The sequence below is a fragment of the Canis lupus genome, chromosome 23 (genome assembly GCF_011100685.1).
Source record: "Canis lupus familiaris isolate Mischka breed German Shepherd chromosome 23, alternate assembly UU_Cfam_GSD_1.0, whole genome shotgun sequence".
Classification (NCBI taxonomy): domain Eukaryota; kingdom Metazoa; phylum Chordata; class Mammalia; order Carnivora; family Canidae; genus Canis; species Canis lupus.
Genome location: NC_049244.1, coordinates 28,939,618 through 28,964,351, shown reverse-complemented (window position 1 = coordinate 28,964,351; position 24,734 = coordinate 28,939,618). Strand labels below are relative to the sequence as shown.

The window sequence follows — 24,734 nt, the reverse complement described above, 5'->3', positions numbered from 1 at the left end:
CAGTGTCTCAGATGAAAAATACACTGGTAATAGTAGACCAGACATTGCAGAGGAAGAGATTTGTTAAGTTGGAAACAGAGCAATAGAAACTATCTAAAATCAAACAGAGAGAAGGGGGGGAAAAAGGCTTCAAAAAAAGACCAGAATATCAGTGAGCTGTGAACCACTTCAGGAAGCCCGATATATGTGTCGTTGTATTTTTCAAAGAGGAGACACACATCCACACAGACAAATATTTTGTTTTTCCTGTGCCCTGTTGCATGAATTGTCAATGTAGAGGTGAATTAGAGCTGTGAGCACAAAGAGCTGCCATCCCTCTCAACAAGGAAATTTCTTCAGCCAAAAGTGGCTATTTCCCTTCAACTCCAAAATCTAGACTTTGAGACATTTTTCAGGACATTGACTTTCCTACTGGAGAAATGGGCTCAGAAGCTCCCGGAGACCCTTAGGCTCTCTCCACGGGTGCCCATTCTCAGGCAGAGTCTTAGTCAGGTGGATCCCATCCCTAGAACTTTGTCCCACTGACAGGACAGTAGAGTCCACCTCTACCCCCATGGTTCCCAGGCATTAAGGCCTCTTGGCCACTGCAAGAACCTGACAAATCCCTGACAGGGAAACCAGAAGTTCCTCTTCAAAGTATCCTGGGTAGTGAGTCCCTCTACTGGCAGGCTTAGTGAGTCCCCAAACCTTCAGGACAACTGCTCATGACATGTCTGAAACTATACCCCAAACCTGGCTCTCCTTGTGACAATTCCATGGAGAACAGAGGAATTCAGAACTACTACAAGGGTCTCTCATATAACTATTCATAGATCTAGGTCTATATCCACAACTACCATCCAGTTACAATTGGGGCCTATGATGCTAAGTGATGAGCCCACTTATATAATATTCTGGAAAAGATAAAACTATAGGGACAGAAAATGGATCAATGGTTGCCAGGAGTAGGGTATGATGGGAGAAATGGGTTACAGAGAGGAAGCACAAGGAATTTTTAGAGGTTCTATAAACTTCTATAGAAACTAGTCCACACGCACACACACACACACACACAAAAAAAAAGAAAGAAAAAGAAAAGAAAAAGAAACTAGTCCACAATCTTGACTGTGGGGATGGTTATATGACTATACGCACTTAACAAAATTGATAGAACTATATACCAAAAAAAGTGAATTTTATTGTTACACATTTGTCAACTCATAGAACTAATACTAAAAATGGTGAGTTTTTTAGATATAATTGTATCTCCCTTAATAAAAAAAATAGAAAACAAGTAAAAAAAAGTCTAAAAAACTGAGGCTTTAAAAACATAAATATATTTTTATATATTTGGCTTTTATTAAGATGGATCCCAACTCATACTCTGGTAACAAACTTACCTCAGGGTGAAATCCTTTGGATTCAGTGCTTCTCAAACTGTAATATATCTCCAGAGAATCTATTAAAGTGCAGATTCTAATTTAGGAGGGGTGAGGGCAGAGATTCTGCATGTCTCAGAAGCTTCTAGATGATGTTGATGCTGTTGGTCTATGGACCACACTGTAAGTAGCAAAGCTAAGGACTCTAGTGAGATTACTTGATATAGAAAGGCCAGGAGAACTATTCACTCAGGTTGAAAAACACCTTTGTGGCATGATACATTGGCCTGTGTTGGTTAAAGGATTGATCCCTTAGCAACAGCGTGTCACCTACTATCTTCAGAGCTGGAAGCTGATCAACTGCACCATTCTGGAACCAGGTCTGGAATCAAATACAGCTAATGGAGGTAAAGAAAGCTCTTGTCAACAGAAATCCAAAAACCCCTCAGGGCAGAGGAGAAGCTTCAGGAGACTTGTGAAACCACAGGGGCCCATAGAGCCACAAAGGCTCTTCCATCCATCCATCCATCCATCCATCCATCCATCCATCCATATATGAATAACAATCTCTCTTCAAGTGTGCATGGAAACCACTTAGAAAGGAAGTCAATACTGATTTCTTGTGATTCTGCAGACTTTCTAAAGACTATGAGTGGCACCACCTAACAGCTGCTGAGAGCTCAGTGCTGCCTGTGCCCCCAGCAGGAATTTTCATCTCTGGAGTGGTCTCCCAGCAGGAGTTAAAAAGTAGCTGTGACAGGAAACTGAGTATTGGAGACTGATGGTAAATGGCTGGTTTTTATATTCAACAACTTCATAACACTTTCCCAGAGAACTGGCACTTCTTTTTGCATGCTTAAAAAAAATACCACTATATAAATATCTTCACAGCTTCTTCGCCCACAGATGCCCTTAGGTATAAAACATCACTTAGCAGACTAACACATGCCAATACCTTCAAATACTTCACTTGGGGCTTTTCAAGAGGAAGTAACCACATATATATTGAGAGTCTCATTGTAAGTTGTTAACATTTACCGGGCACTTACTATGTGCCACGAACTGTCCTAAGTGCACTTCATACATTCATGATCTCAACATGACATCACCTTACAACAACCCCATGAAGTAGGAACCTTATTGGCTCTTCTTTACAGATGAGAACTCTCAGGCACAAGGAGGCTGAGTAACTTGTTCAAGGGCGCACACTAGTAATAATAAGCAGTGATATGAACTCCAGCAGTTGTTGTCTTCCTGCCCCATACCTTCCCCCTCCTGACCAGTATGTTAGGGTCTGCTCTATGCCTGCCACTGCATATAATAGTGTTCACCAAGCCTCAGGGTCTCCCATTTGGGAGAACTTGAAGAAACATGGCATTAGGATCAGCACATATTACTCCCCAATTTCATTAGAGCGCTTTGATTTCTCACAATAGGAGATGATGAAGCCACTTGCCTGATACCCGTAAACCATCACACAGTAAACCTCTAGAGGCATTGATGACTGAGTCAGAAGGTTTGTTCTTCCCTGGACCTTACCTTACTTATGTAAAGATGGGGAAGACTGTGAAGGGAACAGATTTGGGAGGGAAATCAGGAGTTTGAATGGACATCTGAGTCTGACATACCTCACATACATCCAAAAGGGAGATGTCAGAGAGCAGGTTCAAATTCACATATAACTGAAAAATTAATGGATGACAAAATATGGTGAATGGGACTCTTCTAAGAGTAACATGGGATAATAGTTGGGAGTAGAGATAAAACAAGGTTTACCATGAGTTGATCATTTTTGATCTGACTGATGAGTCCATTGGGATTAATAATATTATTCTGACTACTTTTGTATGTCTGTAACTTTCCAAATTAAATTTTTAAAAAATCAGGGATCCCTGGGTGGTGCAGCGGTTTGGCGCTTGCCTTTGGCCCACCCAGGGCGCGATCTTGGAGATCGGGGATCGAATCCCACATCAGGCTCCCGGTGCATGGAGCCTGCTTCTCTCTCTGCCTCTCTCTCTCTCCCTCTCTCTGACTATCATAAATGAATAAAAAATTAAAAAAAAGACCTATTTTAAAAAAAAAAAAAAAAAAAAAAATCAGGAGAGGAGCCTGGGTGGCACAGTCAGTTAAGCGTTTGACTCTTGGTTTTGGCTCGAGTCATGATCTTAGGGTGGTGAGATTGAGCCCCACATTGGGCTTGCACTCAATGTGGAGTCTGTTTGGGATTCTCTCCCTCCCTCTGCCCCACCCACTTCTCAAATAAATAAATAAGTCTTTTAAAAAATTCGGGACACAGTATCACTTATATAGGATATCATACAAAATGGAAAACCTAGATCTAATCATAAAGGAATACCAGACAAAGCCAAATCGAGGGACAGTCTACAAAATAACCTACCTGTACTCTTCAGAAATGTCAGTGTCATGAAAGATAACAAAAACTGAGGAACTGTTTCTAAATAAATGACACCAGAGACACATAACAACTATATGTAATGTGTGAAACTGGCTTATATCCTGGATCAGAAAAAAAATGGTATAAAGGACATTATTTAGTCAATCTGAAGTTTGAATGTTGATCAGTATATTACATAGTATATATTGATGTAAAATATCTTAAATTTAATCATTTACTGAGGTTATGTAAGAGCATGTCCATATTCTCAGGACTTTCACACTTAAATATTTAAGTGTGAAAAATCATGATGAATAAAATTTATTCTCAAATAACACGGTAATAACAATTATAATAATGTATAAATATTTGTGTACATTATATAGATATGAAGTGAAGAGATTATGCAAAAATGTTAACTGGTGAATCTAGGTGAAGCATATTCATTGCACTATTCTTTAAACTTTTCTATAGGCTTAATATTTTTCAAAATCAATTTTTAAAAAATTAACATGATTAACCTGATGCAATTAGGATCCCTAAAATATACCCCTTGCATTCCTTATAGTTTTTTTAATAAGAAGCTATCTTCTTTATTCCTTAATGATAGGTACTAAATCCTTGATACTTAAAGCCCCTTGTATGTATCAATTTTATCTGCATTATGTCACTTCCTCATCACCATGGGCCCTGCAGGTGCTCTCCAGCGGCGGGGGTACCACTGGTGGAAAGCCTTGGCTGAAGAATATCTTGTTCAGTCACAGTCCCTTCCTAGGAGAGCCCACATCCATTGCTTGGTTGGCCCGGGGCTGTAAAGGTCTGGCCCTCTTGTCCCAACTCAGGACAGCTCTGCAGGGCCATCCCCACTTCAGAGCTCTCCACTGTCATAGCCTGATGTGTCCCTGTGCCCAGTCCACTTCCTTCCCTTTCCTTCTACATGTGTTGGCCTCATGAACACTCCCTCACAAACCTCCCACACAGTAATCCCCATCTCCAAGCCCACCTTCCTGGGGACCCAACTGTGGCATTAATATTATGATCATTTTGCAGATGAGGAAACGTAACCTTTGAAAAATCACTTGCCTAAGATCAGAAAACCATTTATTGGTGAAGCCATGATTGACTCCAAATCTATTGTTCTCTAGCCTCCCCTCCCTTCTATTTACCTTTCCAAATCCTACCTCTCTATTAAGGACAAGGCCAAGTTCCCACTTCACCCAGTGGCCTCTTTGACTTTCCCTTTCTGACCTCGAAACTCTCACCATCTACTCCATTTGGCACATGGCCATGATCCCACTTTTCTTTAAAAAGTGGCTGTTCTTAACTATTATCTCATCTTACAAAAGCATTGTGTGGTCATTTAGCTTTCCACTTTGAATTTTGGTGTTTTCTCTGCATTGTAATTTCCCTGGGATAAAGGTAATTCATCTCTCGTTGTGTCCCAACACTTGTGTCCACATGCAGAGCACACACTATATTATGGTGCAAAGAATGTGAAAGAATGGCAAGATCCCCTCTCTTTTGGCTGTGTTCTGAGTCTTTGAACAGGAAACACCACGACCTCAAAAGATACTCAGCCCTATAGCCTCAATTTCCTTTTCGTCTTTTCTGGAATGGTATGGGGCCTTGTTACATGGGATACGAGGGGACGGCAGGTTATTCTGCCAAAGAAGCAATACCGACCACGGGGAGGGAATCCACACTGCACTAACCCGCATTAAAACATAAGCCAGAAAATACCCAGTTCAAATTCAAATTCAGTCAAGCAACAAGGATGGAAAAAAAATACTAAAATGAAATCACCAGAACGCATCTTTGCCATTTATTTTGCCAAAACTACTTTCATTTTAATTATTTAAAGCATTTCATAATACATTAGCAAATGGGATGTTGGGTACTTTGCAAGAGTAATGAAGTCTTAGATCAAGCATCTGACAATACCACATTATTAAATTTTAAGAGCAAAATAGTTGAGTAGCTTTTCTTTGAAGATTATCAGAACTGGGAGATTAGCAAAGGCTTCTCCACAGTCTCCTAGCAAAGAGAAGTGGAAGCAGGCAGAGGCAGGAAAGTTTAGTCCAAAATCCCTCTTCCTTCCAGTTCCTGGGCATCACTTTGTTGCCATGGTAAACTCTGTTACTATGTGGCCACTCAGACCTAAGCAGGACTTGAAACAATAAGTATCTAAATACATTACTAGCTTTTGGTTTAGAAATAATTTCCAGTACTTTTTTCTCCTTTGCTTTCAAACATTAAGCTGTACGATGACGTGTAGTGTTGCAATATAAATGTGAATCGATTGAAAAATAATTTTTGCCAAACTTTCCTGAGTATTCATTTTGCCAAACTTTCCTAACCATTCACCATCAGTATAGGAAGTCGATTTTAGAAAGAAGTTTCTGAGTTGGAACATCTGTAGGTGGGGTCTTCAAACTTTAGAGCCCACGGGCCAAATCTGTGGCCTGCCACCTGTTTTTGTACATCTTGTGAGCTAAGAATTGTTTTTACATTTTTAAGCGGTTGAAAAAAATCAAAATAACAATATTTTGTGATACCTGAAAACTATACAAAATTCAAATATCAGTTTGAAACAACGTCTTATTGAAGCACAGTCATGCTTACTTATTTATATATTACCTAAGGCTGCTTTTTAAGAAAGATTTTATTTATCTGTTTGAGAGAGAGCATGTGTGCTCCCAAGCAAGGGCAGGGGCAGAGGGAGAGGGAGACTCCCCACTGAGCAGGGAGCCTGTGGGCTCAATCCCAGGACCCTGAGATCATGACCGGAGCCCAAGGCAGACATTTAACTGAGCCACTGAGGTGCCCCTAAGGATGCTTTTGTTCCAACAGCAAGGCTGAGTAATTGTGACAGAAACTGTATGGCCCACAGAGCCGAAACTATTTACTATCTAGCCCCCCACAGAGAGAATTTGCCAACCTCAATCTAGAGACATGAACTGTACAGGAAAATTTAGACTAGGAACCTGGGTGTTTCTTCTTTGCCAAGAAGTCTGTAACAGGTGCTGCCTTTATTCTCTAGGGCTGCTATAAAATACCATAGACTGGGTAGCTTATCAACAACAGAAATGTATTGCTCACAGCTCCGGAGGCTGGGAAGTCCAAGATCAAAGCAACAGCATGGTCGCCTTCTGGAGAGGACCCCGTCTTCCTGATTCAGAGCCAGCGCCTTCTCCTTGTGTCTCCACATGGCAGAAGGAGCTAGGGAGCTCTCTGGAACCTCTGTTATAAGGCCCTAATCCCATTCACAAGGCCTAATGATTTAAGCACTTCCCAAAGGCCCCACCTACTAATACCCTCTCCTTTGGAGGTTAGGGTTTCAACGTCTGAATTTGGGGGAGGCCGGTGGCAGGGGGTAAATGCACATTCAGACCTTAGCAGCAGTTTCTGAGGCAGATTCAGGCCTTTCCAACTGAATTTTTACACATTCCATTCACCTTTGCTTCTAGAAAAGCATCGCTGTTGTTTTTGTGGAGACCAAGCGGAGCAGCGCTCCATGATAGGACAGGACTCTTTGTCAATATGTTCTAACACTCCACTCTCCTAGGGGTCAAGCAGCATGCCACTTACTCCTTCATGTGTTTCATCTTGGTCCTGGCCCCTGTGCTGTTGAATGTTGCTGGTCCCGGGGACATGTCTGGAGCTGTGCTGGTCATGGTCCTTGTGTCTGAAAAATCAATGCACAGGCCTCACTGACTTCATCAGCCCTCCAGCAACTTGGAGGAAACATTCAAGGGCAATCAGAAAACAGAAGTTAATCCACCTTTGCCACTAGGTAATGCTACATTAATTAGAGATGAATTCAATTATGACATGCACATTAAGGAGATTTATTCCTAATGACAAGATTATTTATAGTTTTAATATGCACAAGGAATTCCAGGACTAAGCCTCTCTCCAAAAGGATTATTTAAAAAGAACACCATTATTTAGAAGATGGGCTTTATACTAGAAAGCTCGAGGGAAACGCATCTATGGCCAAAGCAGCCTCCGGCAGTCTCTCTCAGCAGGTGTGGTATTTGCTTCGATGACTGAGACAGTTTTTCTAATAAGCTTAGTTTTCCCTTTATCTTAATCCCACACCTGAACATTGCTTTTTTTGCAGCGGAAAGCAAGATGCTGACCGGAGCTGGTGGGCAGTCATCTGCAGCCATGAACTTCAGCAGAATAGAGCAGAAAACCAAAACTGGGTTCAGGAGGTAAAGCGTTGTTAATGAGAGCTGCAGTTAGGAAATCTGCTGAGAAAGCTACAGGTCCTCCCGATATGCCCCGGAGGCTCTTACAAGGCATGTTGGAACTGAAGGCAAAGAAATAGTCCATCAGCTGAAACCACACTACTTCCCACTAAGAAGCTAAGGTGGGCCCCTGAGCGAGGGCTGGGGTCAACCAGAGTTGGGTTTGCATGGTCATTCCTGACTGGGATAGAATATTCCTCCTATATTCCTTACATCCCCGACTACGTGCCTCACACTCCATCAGGAGAAGACATTGAACGCTCTGATATTCATTTATAAATTATATCCACGTAGTTGCCCCAGAAGGGACTCGGGCTGTGATACTCCCACTCGTCCCACCTGATCTCTTATAATATGTGACTGTCTGATTTAGGGACCAGATAAGGGACTGAGAGCCAATTCTCATCTCACATATTAGTACAGCTTTCTTCTGATATTTTTAAGTTTAAAAAATTAAATGCAAATTCTAACATTCCTCAGATACACCCTTCTTTTGTACACCCCCCCCTTGGAGGACATGTTTTGAACTGTTTGCTCTTATGGACAGCACCGAGATGAACATTTAACTCTTCGTCAGATCTCCTCTCAGCCTCTATCCCTAGATGCAGAATTATCAGATCAACAGGTACGAATTCTATAAAGGGCACATTCACAAATAGTTAAATTAACAACCTGCTCTTCCTGGTACATCACCAGTTATGCCCCCACGTTAAGACACAAGTGCCAGTGACTGATTGCTCTCCTTTTGCTCCCTCCTGGAGATTACCCTCCTTCCACATCCTGAGGCCAGACCTGCCTCAGCCTTCCCTGGCATCAGACGGAAGCTTTATTTCAGCTTTTCCCTCCCACCAGCTCTGGCCAGACAGCTGCTTCTCCCCAAGGAAGGCTTCTGTGAGGAGGAGAGATGCATGGGGGGGGGGGGGGGGGGTCATTTCATGTTCTTGTCGGTTGCTTTTTATAATCATCTTTCCTAGATCCTGAAGTTACTAAAACAATAACCACACCATGCCAAGTAAAACGCAAGCTCAAAAACCAGTTCTGCCAAGACTGAAAAGAAGGTGCTGCTTTCCCTTCTCTTCCAGAGAGCTGCCAAGTCCTGAAGACTCATGCAAATAAAGGTCAAAGAAATTTCCAGAAGAGTTGCAGTTTATTTTAATGTGGCCACTCTTCCCCTCAGTAGGGCTCTCAGCACTGATGGGAAAGATGCTAAGCCGTGAACCCAAGAGTAGAGAGCAAGGCAAACAACATTTCAAGCACCGGGGCTGGCAAAGCTTGGTGCTCAGACCAATTCCTTTTTTAGTTTTTCTTCTTGGCCAGGCTTTTTCCTCTCCATCCCACCTTTCACCATGAATAGCAGTTGCTTTATGTCAAAGAAAAGGACAACACATTTAGCAATCATGATGAAAACGACTGGGCTAGAAGCACAGACTTCACCTTATTCAATGAATCCCAGGGTCACTGAATCCCAGAGTGTGTTCTAGACAGCTGCTTCTCAAACTTTAATATGAATCGCCCAGAGCTCCTGTTAAAATGTAAATTCTATCTTGGTATGTGTGGGTAGGACCTGGATTCTGCATTTCTAAGAAGCTTCCAACTGATATCAATGCTGTTGGTCCTGGGGCCACATTTTGATAAGGCTCTAGACTGGCCAGCAACATAATTTGTGAGGCCCAGAACTGAATGACAGTGCAAGGCCCCCTGTTCAAAAACAAGAGAAAAATTGATTTCTTTCTTCTGTTTCTCTGGACTGTCATGGTGTTTTTTTATTGGGCACTTAATATTCTCCCTCAGAACTGGGATAGATACTCTCAAGGAGGCTGAAGACCCTTGCAGGGGCTCAAGGGCCCCACCCGACCCTGATCCTCCCCTACTGTGCATATGGCCTCATAGGGAATGGAGGGTGGTAGGAGCCGGGTAGTTAGGGAAAGGATGGTAGGGAACCCTTCTCAGGGAGGTGGCTGGAGGCTGCGTATAAGTGAGGTATCAAGTCCCTAGCATAGGTCCCATTGTCCCATCAGACTTCACTCATAAAACACAAATTCAAAAATAAAATTATTAAGAATTTTATTGAACTCCAGGTTCAAGGCCTCTTTCTGAGCCTGGGACACCATGCAACTGCTCTGGTTGCAGGCCCATGAAGCTCTGGTTCTAGATCTCTGCTTTTTCAGATGTAAAAAATAGATGAATCCATGTTGATTTTCTCAAATTAATATTCTCTTTATTAATTTCAACAAAATATCCATAGACTTGGAAGTAGTATGTATGTGTAAGACACATAATATTAGGTGCATTTATGGATTCACAAATTTCCCAGGAGAACTATATACCATCTCCCTTCCCAAGGAGCCTTCAGGCAGGAGTTGGAAGTGGTACCTTCCCATGAGTAAGTCTGCCCCTCACTTTTGCTACACTTCCATCTTTTTTCTAAAGAACAGTGGATCTGACATGAAGCATTGCTTAGACAGCACTCTTCTCCTTTCAGTTTCTAAGACAGAAGAACGTGCACCAACCAGTCATCAAACACAGCTTATACCTATGGTGATTTTTAAAAAGTGGGTATGTGTACATGCAAGGGATAGCCAAGGTAGATTTTTCAAAAAACAAAAAACTCTCTGACTAGTCTATTACATTAGTGGTGAGTTCTGAAGATACCTGACTCGGGTGCATCTCTGTGAAAAGCCCTGTGGCACGTGTTCAGTGGCTCTGACTTTGGTCTCAAACCAGAGAAGAGCAGGGGATCCAATGGCAACCATGTCCTGCTTTCTCCTACCCACTCACTGTGTGGGCTGTGTGTTCCTTAGAAGGGGACTGTGATCCCATTAGAATAAAGGGAGAGTGACTATGGTCATGCCCTTGGAGAATACCACTGTGCTCACAGCTCAAACCACAGGTCAGCATCAAAACACAGCATCCAGACATTTTGAAAAGAAGGTGGTGACAGGAAATGTAACATGGAACAATCTGAGCTCTTGCTTCCTTTCCTGCATCCCCAACAAGGCCTTCCCTGGGACAAGGAGGACCTGTGGCACTAGGGAAACACAACTGCAGACAGATGCCACTTGGCAGTTCTGTTGAGTCTCCTTTTGAACCAGCCACACTCTTTCCTCCTGTCATGGAGCCTGGGGTCTATCTCTCTCACATTCTCTTGCCCTCTCCTCTGGGCCCTGTCATGGTCAGCTCTCTGCCATCCTCCTTTCCTTGATCCCATCCTTCCACGGCTCACCCCAGCTTTCTGCCCTAGGTTCCTGTACCTTCTTATCTCAGATGTGGGACTTATATTTCAGTACTTAGGCTTATAGTCTTTTAAAAACTTTATTCCTATACAAATTCATCCCAATTCATCATTAACAACAACAACAGCAACAATAAAGGCTAACCCTTTTTTTAGTAGACAAGCGCCAGGTGCCCGGTGCTAAGCATCTTACCTGTATCATGTCATGTGAGGGTCCTGTGAACTAGGCGTTGAGCTTTGAGACAGTAACTTACCCATGTTCATACAACTGACACAGTATGTAGCTGCACTCGAAACCAGGCCTTGTCTTATTCCACGGTCCTAGATGCTGGCTACCCTACTTGAAACTTCCCAGAATGCATATCCACTCTACGGCAGCCACTGTGCTAGGTGTTGGCCGAGGTGCTATCTGCCAGTTGTGCTTTCTAACACTCGGAATCACAGGGATAAATCTATTCCTCTACTCCCCTAACGCTTTCCCAACTAGTTAGTAAGCTTCCTGATTGCAGAGATTTGTCCTGTTCACCTTATTTTTTTTACTTCTTAATCCATTTTTCAGTGTACAATTCAATGGCATTAAGTACATGCACCATGGGCAACTATCCCCGCTACATATTTCCAAAACTTCTGTATCACTCCAAACAGAAACCCTATGATCATTAAACAATAATTCCCCCACTTCTCCCCTAAGTCCCTACAAACCTCTAATCACTTTCTGTGTCTGTGAATTTTACCGTTCTAGGTACCTTATATAAATGAAACCACAGCTTACGTGACCTTTTGTATCTGGCTTATTTCACTTATTTTCAAGGTTCAGCAATGCGTGGCATGTATCAACACTTCCTTTCTGCGGGTAAATAATATTCGTTGTATGTATATATCGCATCATGTTTATCCATTTATCTGTTGATGGACACTGGAGTTGTTTCCATCTTTTGAGTTTTACGAGTACTGCCGCAATAAACATTGGCATACAAGTATCTGAGTACCCATTTTCTGTCCTTTTGAGAATATATCTAGGAGTAGAATTGCTGGGTCATATGGTAATTCCATATATAGCTGATTGAGGAGCCACCAAACCGTTTTCCACAGCAGCTACACCATTTACCTTCCCACTATTAGTGTGTGAGGGCTCTCCACATCTTTACCAACACTGTTATTTTCTGGTTTTTAAATTATAGCCATCCTAGTGGATGTGAGTGGTATCTCGTGGTGGCTTTAATTTGCATTTCCCTAAAGACTTTTCATGTGGTTATTGGTCATTTATATATCTTCTTTGAAAAAAATATCTATTTAAGTCCTTGGTCCATTTTTAAATTGAGTTGTTTGTATTTCCATGTTAAGTTGTAAAGTGTAATATAGATATTAAACTTTTATCTGATGTGTAATTTGTAAATATTTTATACTCTGTTCATCTTTGTACCTCTAAAGTTCATCTCAGCATAAGACATGTATCATATTAAATTTCTATCTCAGTATTTTATTCTTTTTTGGGGGGGGAGGGTCGATTTTTCACATTTTATTGGCCACAGAAGAGGGGGCCTCTAGGTCACTGGAGGTGCTCACAACTTTTTCAGCTACTCCAAGCTTGGGCCATGGGGGTCCTAGTAGTGGCTAGGCACATTGGATACATTCCCATAATCTCAGAGGGGTACTGGATAGTTGTAGGGCTTGACCTGGTTGGTCATGGTGGTGTATTTGGTGAAAGGGCTGAGGGTGGGCAGAATTCTAGTGAGGCCTCTGACGGTGAAGGACGCAACCAGCAACAGCTCCTTGGCCCAGGCATCCTTGAGGAAGGCAGTGAGTCTTCTGGCCATTTTGGTCACGGTGGTGTCCTACATCTAAGTATTTTATTCTTGATGCTATCATAGGTGGAATTGTTTTCTTAATTTCATCTTTGAAATGTTCATTGCTAGTGTATAGAAATATAACTGGTTTTAGTGTATTGATCTTGTATCCTGCAATCTTGCTTCACTTGTTTATTAGTGCTAATAGTTTTTAGTGGATTTTCTATGTACAAGAGGATGTTATCTACAAATAGAGATAGTTTTATTTCTTTTTTTCCAATCTGGATGCCTTTTATTTCTTCCCCTTGACTAATTTTCCTGGCTAGAACCTCTAGCAGAGTGCTAAATGAAAGAGGTGAATGAAGTCTTTGTCATGTTCCTGATCTTCGGGGGGAAAACATTCGTTCTTACACCATTAGGTATGAATTAGCTGTAGGTGTGTTCAGAGATTTCCTTCATCAGGTTTAGGACGTTCCTCTCTATTCTTTGTTGAGTGTTTGTTTTTTTTTGTTTTTTTTTGGGGGGGGGGTCAGGAAAGGATGTTGGATTTTGTCAAATGCATTTTCTGCATCTATTGAGATAATTATATCACTTTCGTCCTTTATTCTCTTAATATATTGTATTTCATTAATTGATTTTCTGATGTTAAATGACCTCATATTCTTTGGGTAAATCCCACTTGATCCTCAAGTATAATCCCTTTTTTAGATGTTGCTGGGTTCATTTTAGTAGCATTTTGTTGATGATTCTTGCACATATATTCATGATGGATATCGGCTCATCCTTTTTATTTGTGTGACATCTTGTGATATAGTCTGGTTTTGGTATCAAAGAATGGCCTCAAAAAATAAGTTGGTAAGTGTCCTCTCATATTCCATTTTTTGGAAGAGTTTGTGAAGAATTGGAATTAATACTTTGAATATTTGGCATAATTCACCAGTGAAGCCTTCTAGGCCTGGGCTTTTCTCTACTGGAAGTTTTTAGTTTACTACTTTGATCTACTTGTTAAAGGCCTATTCAGAGTTCTTGCTCTTGACTCAGTTTTGGTAATGTGTTTTTCTAGAAATTTGTCCATTTCCTGTAAGTTACCTAATTTGTTCGCAGTTTGTTGTTCATACTATGCCCCTTAAAATCTATTTCATTTCCTTAAGAGTAGTAGTAATGTCTCCCTTTTCATTTCTGATTCATGAATTTGAGTCTTCTTTCTTATTTTTTTGGACATTATTGGCTAAAGATTTATTAATTGTTTATCTTTTAAGGAATTTTTGATCTTGTTGGTGTTCTCTATGGGTCTTCTAGTCTTAATTTCATTTATTTCCACTCTAGTCTTTATTATTTCCTCCCTTCTGCTTGCTTTGGGTTTAATTTGCTCATTTTCTTATAGTTCCTTAAGGGACGGATTATACTTTAGATGCGCAAAGGTAGGAGTTAAAGGTAATTTAAATAGTAGCCTAGCCATGATCCTTAACCCAGAAATAGCTTGCAATCCACTGGGGAAGACAGGATATCTGTCTAGATAATCACCAGGGTGTCACTTTGTACATATACATAAGACACTATGCTACAAAGAGGGGTATTGAGGGTCTGTGGAAAAATGTACTAGCCGTCAAGTTAGAGGACCACAGTTATTGTTCTAGTTCTATTCTCACCAGCTACATGGCTCTCAGGCCACTTTCCTGAGCCTCAGTTTGCTCACTTTATATTTAAGTGGTTTCACTAGACTGAGGGCCTTCTCTCAATCAGAGCCTTCTATGATCTAGTATAAGACATCTCCCTGGACCTCTTGTGAGGTGGTATTTCCTCGGGAAGGCAACACCAATACTAACAACAACAACAATGCAAAGCAACCAAAAGGATCAAATATTAAGAGGCAAATGGTTGGGACCAACAATAAATTCTCCAGGCACCATAAGACATCAGGCACAATCATCCTGAAGTCATTCCCCACCTGAAATACAGGATGATGAGGATTATAACACTTGATTCTACCCCCTGGGAATGTTTTGACAGTGAGATGAACACAAGAAGATATGATGAGAGAGTAAGTAAGCAACTAGAAGCTGTGTTTCGTGAGAGTGCAGAGCACAGTTCGTAATAGTTAATATTGCTGGGATTCCTCCTACTTCTATGGTCTCTTACCAGCAGAGCTATTTTCCCTGAAGGAGTGACAGCTTGATGACATTTCACCAGCAGAGAGAGATTCTTTTCTCATTTCCTCCAAAATTTCCCTTTACATGTTTACTTTACTTATTTACTCCTCCCAGCTCAGTGCCTAGACAAATGACCTTGATGGTAAAACAAAAACCTGCATTTGCCCTCCCTGCTAAATATCCTGCCACGTGGGTAATAAACTGCTGATGCAGGGACTGCAGGGCTGGATATTTTGGCAAACAAGATCCCCCTTAAGCACCTGGGACATTGCTTACTCAGGAATCCTTGCAGACACTGCCCTTGGTGCATAGTACATACAGAATGTTTCTCTCCTACTCTTTTACTCTCACCTGTCCTGCAAGTGCCTCAGGAATACTCCAGAAACACAGTTACCCTTCTTGGCCCAAGTTATTGCAAAGGCATGTCCTCATGAACCATATTGTTCCTGCTCTTTAGAATGGCACCTGATGGAAGATTTGCCAATGGGCTGACAAACTTCTTCTGTCAAAAGTCAAGTGGTAAATATTTTAGACTTGCAGGCCAAACAATCTCTGTTGCAACTACTCAACTCTGCTGTTGTAGCATGAAAACAGCCATAAGCAAGAGGTAAATAAATAGGCATGGCTGTGTTCTAGTGAAACCTTATTTATAAAAACAGGTATTGGGCCAGATTTTGCCTGTGAGTTGTATGTAGTTTATCAACTCCTGGCCTCAATGATAGAGAAACTTCATGATTCTGGGTTGGAAGTGACTATAGACCTCTTCATGCCAAAATTATTTCATCTTACGGATGGGGAAACTGAGGCCAAGAGAGGTTGTGAGGCTTGCTTGAGGTCACAGAGCTATAAGAAAAGAGGCTGAGTCAGGACTAGAACCATGGCTTCCTGACTGCCAAATGTGTGATCTTTCTAATCCCTCACAGAAGTGACACATCCAGATAAGGACTTTCAAGAGCTGATTTTGAGAAATCAGGAAATTATCAAACAAAACCCCTCCTCCAAAGGTTGAAATTTGGGGAAAACATTACATCTGTCATCTCATCTCTCTACCTCTCCAGATGATGGTTCAGGGCTTATTATGAAGGGCCACGAATGAGTAGGGCATGTGAAGGCCATCCTACTCTGCTCAGAGGCTTATCTGACCCCCATCTTTGTGAACATTTTTCCTTGAGCTTCTCTTGTGACGACAGTGGGTCTCAGGATGTCGATTAAATTGCCTAAGAATCTGCGAAGCAGGCTGCTCTGTCTTCACTATGTTACCTTAACACCACCAACGATTTCAAGAAAGGAGCTATTCCCCAGCTGCCCGGAGCACTGTACACAGCCAGCCTCCAGCTGTGGCCCCTTCTGGACCTGCCTCAGTCATAGAAGGCTGCCTTGCCCAAGAGCATACCCTTCTCATGTGGCCCACATTTAATGACTGACCATAGTAGAGGTAGAAAGCTTGGCCATTTTGGCTCATGCAGACAATTCTGTTAAGTCCAGAACTCCCCATGAGTTTGGGCCAGGATTGTCAGGACAGCATCACTGCACTGTCCTCCCTCTGCCTCACCCTACTTCCTTCCCCTCCTGTCCTCAGGACTCTCCTGAGGGCACTCCCAAATAAGCATCCTGCCCACCCGACTTCATGTCAGAGGCTGCTTCCTGAAGAACTCTCGCCATGACACATGGGTACTGGGTTTGGGGAGAAGTGGGGTATGAGGTGATTGTCTTAGTGACATGAACAAGTTGAGCATTAAACAAAAGTGATAATAGAAATACCGATGTAACCCTTTAGCCCTCCCCTTGAGCAATTCTTTCAGAGTACTATTCCACAGGCACAGGATGGAAGCCACCACCTAGAGAAGTTGTTGCCAACCATGCAGCAGCAGCTGTGCCCAAGCCAAGTGCCCTGAGGAGGCTGGTGAAGAAAGTAGTCAGGAGGAAAGGAGATGGCCCAGGATACAACAACCTCCAGAGGCTCGCAGTCGTAAGGAAGCTGGGGCACACTTAGATGAGCACTGTGAGCTGCCATAGAGTCCTGCCTCTGATGTTTGCTACGTTACAAAACTTCTGTGACTCAGCTTCCTCATCTGGGCAAAAAAACCTGTGCACAAAGCTTCAGTAAGGCTCAAATGCAGTGATACACAGAAAGGTGCTCTGTTGTTGGTAGAGAGACCCAAGATGAATTTCCACTGCCTCCCTTGACCCCACAGCACCCACCATAGTGCCTTGCACAGGACAACTTCCCAATAGCACCCCACTGTCTCCACCAAAATTAAATTAGTTGGGAAAAAGTGGGTCAGCTTGGGAAAGAAAACCTGCTACTCATAGGGGAGATAATAAATACCAGAAGATGGGAAATAAACTTTCTATTTTTACTACATGGTTGTTTCACACAACAAATATTCAGCTGAACGATATGGAAGATTAAAAACAACAGGAGTTCAGGGGTTTGCAAATGCTCATTTCCTTTTGAATGTACCAGAAGAGGCCTCTAAGAATAGAACCTATCAGTACAAAAAAGAAAGAAAGAAAAAAAGAAAGGAAAGAAAAGAAAAAAAGGAAGGAAAAAAATAGTGTCTGGGTTTTTAAAATAACCAATTAAATGCGGATACAGGTTGAGAAGAGATTTGTGGAAGCCAGATTCCAACTTCTTCAGTTGTGCTTACCCCATGGAGCCAGAAGCCAGTATTTGGGGAGTTTTATTATGCTAAGTTGCCAATATAGAGAATCCTAGCTTTAGAAATAAAATCTGCTTTTTTGTGATGGCAAGTTGGGCTGATTCAAGACTGACTAAAATACTTAAGGTAAATGCATCAGTGCTTCCCTGTTCTTTTAGTAGAAAAGAATCACATAAGTCGTCCGTGTTTATTGCAAAATTAGAAAACACAGAAGGGAAAAGCTGCTTAAGAGAATAAGAGAACCATTACTAACACTGTAGTGTTTCCAAATACACACACACACACACACACACACACACACACACGCATATGTATGTGTGTGTATCAACTACAGCTTTGTACACTTTGTTACTTTATAACACCCTTCATGCCAGTGAATATGTGACTACATCAACATTTTAATAAACTGTAAAGAACTTCTTTGTTCTAGAAGATATACTAGTCCCCATTTCTAGGCATTTATCTTGATTTTAATTTTTCACTATTGTAAGCGACACTACCATGAAAACCTTTGTATATTTATCCTTACACCCAACTCTATCTCTTTAAAATAAGTTTCTAGACAAAGACTTACTGGGTCAAAAATATTTTGTTCTTTCAGGTTAGTGTAACCTAAACGTTGAAACAAAGTCTTTTTCTGGGTCGTAAATACCACTCTCTTCAGTGGGGTTATAAATATGTTAAAATTGAATGAGGCACCTTTATTAAAAACTTGATTCAATTGATCAAAATTTGTCAAAAATCATCATTTTCTTTAAAAAGCCACAGCTGGAAGTGAGAGCACTCTCTTCCCTGATTTCCTAGCCCAATGGATCTCAAAGTACATTGAGACCAGCAGACCAGACCAGACTGGACCAGCAGCATCAGGATCACCTGGGAATTTGTTTAAAATGCAGACTCTCAAGACCTACCTCAAAGGTTCTGAAGCAGCATCTCCAAGGTAGGGCCCAGCGAGCTGGAGATTTTGATGCTGCCCACTCATCTTCGTTGCTGTTCATTACTTCCTGCCTGCAATTCTAGTCATTTGGTCTAGAGATATTCATACCCCGTAATTACCTGGAAATTCCTTGAAAATATGAACTGTGAATCATATTCCTTTTTGTATCCTACCACAGTTTTGTGCCAGGAAATGCTCACAGTAATTGATTTGTAGTTAAATGCAGCCTTACCCACATTTTCAACTTTTCACATCAATAGCCTGATAGTAGTTCTAAATGAACTAGAAAACTAGAAATGAAACTCCCTCTGCCTTTACACACCTTTACTGACCCAGACAGAAGTGGCCTCAAAAATTAATTGGTGCCCAGGTGGCTCAGTCAGTTAAGTTTCTGCCTTCAGCTCAGGTCATGATCTTGGGGTCCTGGGATAGGAGCCTTATGTCAGGCTCCCTGCTCAGCGGGGAGCCTGCTTCTCCCTCTCCCTCTGCCCCTCCCCCCTGCTCATGTGGCTATGCTCCCTCCTCTCTCTCTCTCTAATAACTAAATAAAATCTTTTTTTAAAAAAGTATATAATTACTGCCAGAAAGAACCACTCAATATTGTCCCTTTCAGAACAAGTAGTCTCTAAAGTTCAAATGGCCAAGTTAATTTGGTCTTTTACTTGGCCCCAGGAGCAGCCACCTGACCCAGGAAAGCACAGCAATGGCCATCTGTGCCACATGCAATCAGACATACCTGAGAGCATTACCGAGCTGCTTCTGGGGCTGAGATGGATGACAGAGGGTCTGTGTCTCTACCACCTCTTGTCAGGTGAATGGTGTGGAACTGGGGTCCCAACTGAGCACTCAGCTAAGCAGAGCCAGGATCAAGTGTCTTAGTTCTGCAAGCAGGCACTCATTCAATGGAGTTCACCCCAGCTGGCACAGCCATGGCCCTCTATTCAGGACAAGTTCTCACCTTTTATTAGTGTCGACCCTGACAATTGCTGTCTGAAGCAAATGGCTCCCTCTACAGTCAGCAACACAGAAGATAAATTTAAAAAGGATTCTCTTGAATCATCATCTACTTCTGTGAAAGCCAAAAGAGATGTTCCCACAAAACATTGTAAGGGCCATCTCTCCCTCCACATCTCTCAGAACAAGAAAGTTCATTACTACAGTAGATATTTATTATTATGTTTGGCCTCACTTTCTTCTTCCTTTATTAGAAGAATCTTCTACTTTGTGAGACAGAGTCTGGCTCCCACTAAAGAAGCTAAAAATACTGGATACTCACTACTTTCCTAGCCTCCCTTATTGTAGGCACATTGTGTAGACACATGATCAGCCTCTGCCAATGAGACACATCCTCTCCAGACTGTATATCAGAGTTGGTAATGAGAAGGGGCAGAGATCACATGGAATCCATCCAGGTAGGCCTAGGGCCGGAGTGGGAGCCATAGCCAGGTTCCCAAGGTGGCAATGGTAGCCAGTCTAGCAATAATGCTCAATGTCCAGCATTAGTGGCCTTGAGGATTTCCAAGCTGCCATGGGAAGAGGCCCATGTGAAGGGGACTGAGGCCCTCCACCAACCTGCTGTTGTATGAGTGAGTCATCCTTCAGATGACTGTGGTCCTGATGATGTCTGACTATAACCTCATGAGACCCTGAGCAACAGCTACTTTTAAATTCATGACCCACAGAAACCATGAAAATAGTAAACTATTATTGCTGTTTTCAGCTAATAAGTGTTTGAATACTTTATTATGCAGTCATATATATGCAATATAGGCACTGACTTTGGTGAAGCGTTAGGAGAAGAAATGAATATATGAATATATGAAGACTATCTCTGCATTTACCTTAAAACCAGTTTGAAATCACTGTTGCTGCATGGTTGCTTTAGAACTTAGTAGTAGGGGGGAAAAAGGTATCTTTTAGAAATGGATCAATGATCTTAAAACCCACATGGGAGAAGAAATGTCAGAGGATAAGAATATTTTGAAAAAATTAGAAAATTGGAAGATAATTGTCCTATCAGACATTAAAACATTCCATAAAGGCAGTGTAATTAAAAATACTCTAGTATTGACAGAAGATTAAGCAGCAAGATCAGTAGAGCAAAATCGAATCAGAAGCAGACAATATCCAGGAGTTGTGATATGACAAAAAGGGAATTTAAATTAAATAGAGAAGAATAATTCCCCTGGCATAAAAACTATGAAAATAAGACAATAATAATCCTAGAAGAAAATTTAGGAGTCCATATATAAGAGTCTCTTTAAAACAAACCAAAAGAAAGCTGGAATCTATAAAACAAGATAGAAAAGGGATCCATACTATATTTATAATTATATAGCTTACTACATTGAACATTAAATCAAGTGCAAGTAGTAGTGAATATTTCCCTTTACACAAAAGGGTATTAGATATCAAAGATCCTAGTAAACACCTTTATAAAGAAAAGGCGACCTTATTTGTTTAAGAAAAATAATAAAAATTAACTATATAGGTAGTTCATGTTATATTAACAAGTGAGATGACTCAGGCAAATACCAAAGGGAACCAACCACTCACCATTTCTGAGCAAAGCCTGTCTGCTACTACCTGTTCCTATTTCTATGTTCCTTCTTACCCTATTCCTTCCACCTGCAGAGCCTTCACCTCTTCACGGTCAAATCTATCCTTATGTCTGTCAGGAATGATCTCAGTTCCTTCTCCTTGAAGCTTTCTTGAGGACTCCTATTCCCCCAACTAAAAGCGATCTCTCCATTTTCTGGATCCTTACTCTTTAGTTGTATAGTTATTTAGGCCCTTGGCTTAGTTCTCCTCTGAAATCATAGGTCTTTAATGGCAAGATGCAAGCCTAAGATATCACTGTGGCCTAAAACCATTCCTCTACAAAGTACACTGTTGCCCAACTGCCAATTGACCAGTGAGCTGGACCCCAGCAATCAGAGGCTCCTCATCCCTTCCCCTGTCATTGGAATGTATATCCCACTTGCGTTTCCTGCTCCCAGAGGCTGCTCCAAGGACACAGCCTTGAGATAATGCTGTGATATTGAGACCATTTGGATGGCTGGTATACTAAACCCAGCTAGGGCCTCTATATCAATTTCTAAGATTTGGCAGGTGGCTGCAGAGATCTAATCATCTTACAGCCACCCAAGATAAGCCTCATATGTTAGTAGTTTCCTTACTTATTCAACCTACCACCTTACTGATCTGGAGCAGCCTATTTCTTTCTTCAGCCTCTCCTTGCCTGCCTGTGTATAGCGGCCACTTTCAGATTATACCAAGGAAGTGCCTAAGGTATTTACAAACCAAAATATATTAACTTGGTGATATTCTAGTGTGTGAGTAATAAATGAATGCACAATTGCTGAGTTTCTCTCTTAAATAAACTCATCACTGACACTTTTTTCCTAGATAGTAGTAATATACAGAATGTTCTTCCCTAAGAGTACACTACTAACAATGAATAATACTACAGTTTTAGGGGTTTATCTATATTACAAAGCCCTTTCCCTACCCCCATCCCATCACCACACATCTGCCAAATGAATGTGTCTGGCATGGTAGCAGACACAAGTAGGTTCTCTATAAATTGCCATTAATTTGGAATCTGTTGCATCCTTTTAAGTTTTAAAGAACTTACAGAAACTATTAAATTTCCCTAGTACATAAACAGAAGGTATAATGGCAAACAGATACTGTGCATTGTGCATCCACATCAAAATGATCCAAGTGGTTTATGACCCAAAATAATCCCTCCTCTCCTCAAATGTCATGATTTCAGTGTGTCAGTAATGAAAGATAAAACACTAGGTTGAAATCATTCTAATTAGCATGAGAAATTCATTTCTTTCAAGGTGAGAAGCACAATAGTGCAAGGTTAAATGGCTGCCAGTCAACCTTACAATTAACAGCTTAGAGTTTGAAGAGCTTAAGCACAAGAAGATTCTAAAGGATTCAGAGGCCCTGATGGTCTCTATCAGTTACACTGTTTAGTGGAGATTAAATGGTTATTACCAAGATTCAGTGGAAGAATTGAGGGGTAACAATTTTCAAAAAGCCGAATGGATCAGACAACTCAACGCACGATGGGGATTTTAACAGGCAGAGCGGTTTTGAAGCATCTGCTGTATTCTAATTGCTTCTGTGACTACATCCAGTTTGGATCTACAAAATAAGTCTTTTTATAAGTATAGTTTACCAAGGACTTATATCATTCTGCTGATGACTTCCTTCTCTAGAAAAACATCCAATTTCATAAACGTTTAAAAATGTTAAATTTCATATGTTGCCTTAATTCATAATCTGGTTACCAAGAAATATGGAGACAGAATTTTCCTTTCTAAGTTCGAAGAAAAGAAAATGAGAGGTCATCTTCTGGTCTTACTGAGTAGTTATGGGCCTAAACAGTTACTATAGTAACACCATCTATTGTCTGTATAATGAGAGCCCATGACCAGTTCCCCATCTCAAGTCACTCCTTTCAAAGCAATTTCCTTATGATATGTTAAAGGTAACCTTTTCTGACCATGCTTAAAAACTAGTGGTAGGAAAAAAAAAAAAAAAAAAAACAGTGGTAGACTAATCCACAGGATAAAATTCAAGCTCCTTAACCTGGCATACAAGATTATCCATGGGTTTGGCCCTACATAGCCAGGTTTATGGATCCCTTCTTCACACCTTCTTCCAGTAATACCAAACCTCTGGATAGTTCCATGAATATACCCAGTTGTTTAGTACCTCTGAGCTTTCATGTTGTTTGATGCTTTCTAGAGAATAGTTCCCCCTCTAACCACTTGGCAACTCTATTCATCTTTCTAGTCATTCATCAAATATAATTGAAAAAATACTGTGTGCCAGGCTATATGTTAGACTCTGAGAATACTACAGTGAAAAAGATATTGTACTGCCCTGGGGTGCCTGAGTGGCTCAGTTGGTTAAGTGGCTGGCTCTTGATTTCAACTCAAGTCATGATCTCAGGGTCCTGGGATCAAGCCCGGAGTTGGGCTCTGTGCTCAGTGCAGAGTCTGCTTGGGATTCTCTCTCTCCCTCTGCCTCACTCCCCATTTGCAGTCTCTTTCTACCTCTTGCTCTAAAATAAATAAGTACATCTTAAAAAAAAAAAAAAAAAAGAAGATCTCGTACTGTCCTCACTGACACAAGAAATTACAAACCTTGCCCTCTGTGAAGTCTTCTCCAGGCTGCAACCCCATAGTGGACCCTTGTCTTCCACCTTCCTTGTTCACAGTATATGTTGTCCTCATCACAGTGCCTGGTAAATATCAGCCTCTCTATGTTGAGAGCTCATTAGGACAGGGACATTGTTTTCCTCATCCTCTGTGATATCTGGCTTATTTTAAGTGCTTTATAAACATTTGGAGGGAAGAAAGGAATGAGGAAGGGGGAGAAAGGATACACATTTAAACCATGGAAATTTCAGGTTTTAAAGTATCTGCCCTTGGTGAAATGGCCGACATTCTTGGCTGTCTCCCCCAGGCCCTCATTTCTGATCTTTCCTGCTCTCTTTTTTATTTCTTCTCTCCTTCCCTTTCTTAATTCCACCTGGGATCACTCAACATCCTGCTCATGACTGGCCTTGTGTCTTATAGTCCATGGGAAATTTCAGGGGGGATTCAGGGCTTCAGAAATGAGGTGCCTCCATTTGGGACAACAGGTCCTCTATGTGTGAAAGAAGCATCTAGTGGGTGCCTTCTGGTATCATTACAAAACTGTGCCCTGGTTTGTCCAGGACCCGATCTGGTGGCTGGGACCATTTCAAATAGGTCTCAACATCAGAATCCTCATGCAGTGCCTTGAATCCACCAGACCTCCCTAAATGTCTGATGCAGATGCTGAGGATGAGGCAAAAATACAAGATTGCTTCCAAGGAAGCTCAGTAACCCTATATACAGTGCCAAATAGTCCAGCACACAGACTGCATCACATAAAGGAGGAAAAAAATTTA

General features: G+C 41.4%; 1 protein-coding gene and 1 pseudogene across 17 annotated transcripts in view; both read right to left on the bottom strand.

Moving 5' to 3' along the window:
- NEK11 (NIMA related kinase 11) overlaps positions 1–24,734 on the bottom strand; it is a 255,460-nt gene that overhangs the window by 46,989 nt on the left and 183,737 nt on the right. For 13 of the 17 annotated variants that reach the window (XM_038570830.1, XM_038570831.1, XM_038570834.1 and 10 more), the window contains one exon: positions 7,342–7,438. The exons of 2 other annotated variants lie outside the window; for them this stretch is intronic. In XM_038570830.1, coding sequence (XP_038426758.1) covers positions 7,342–7,438 — 97 coding nt within the window. Of the gene's footprint in view, positions 1–1,450; positions 1,757–2,986; positions 3,041–7,341; positions 7,439–24,734 lie in introns of those variants that run through there. 2 more of the 17 variants (XM_038570837.1, XM_038570838.1) reach the window with 2 other exon arrangements.
- LOC100686294 lies at positions 12,801–13,055 on the bottom strand (annotated as a pseudogene).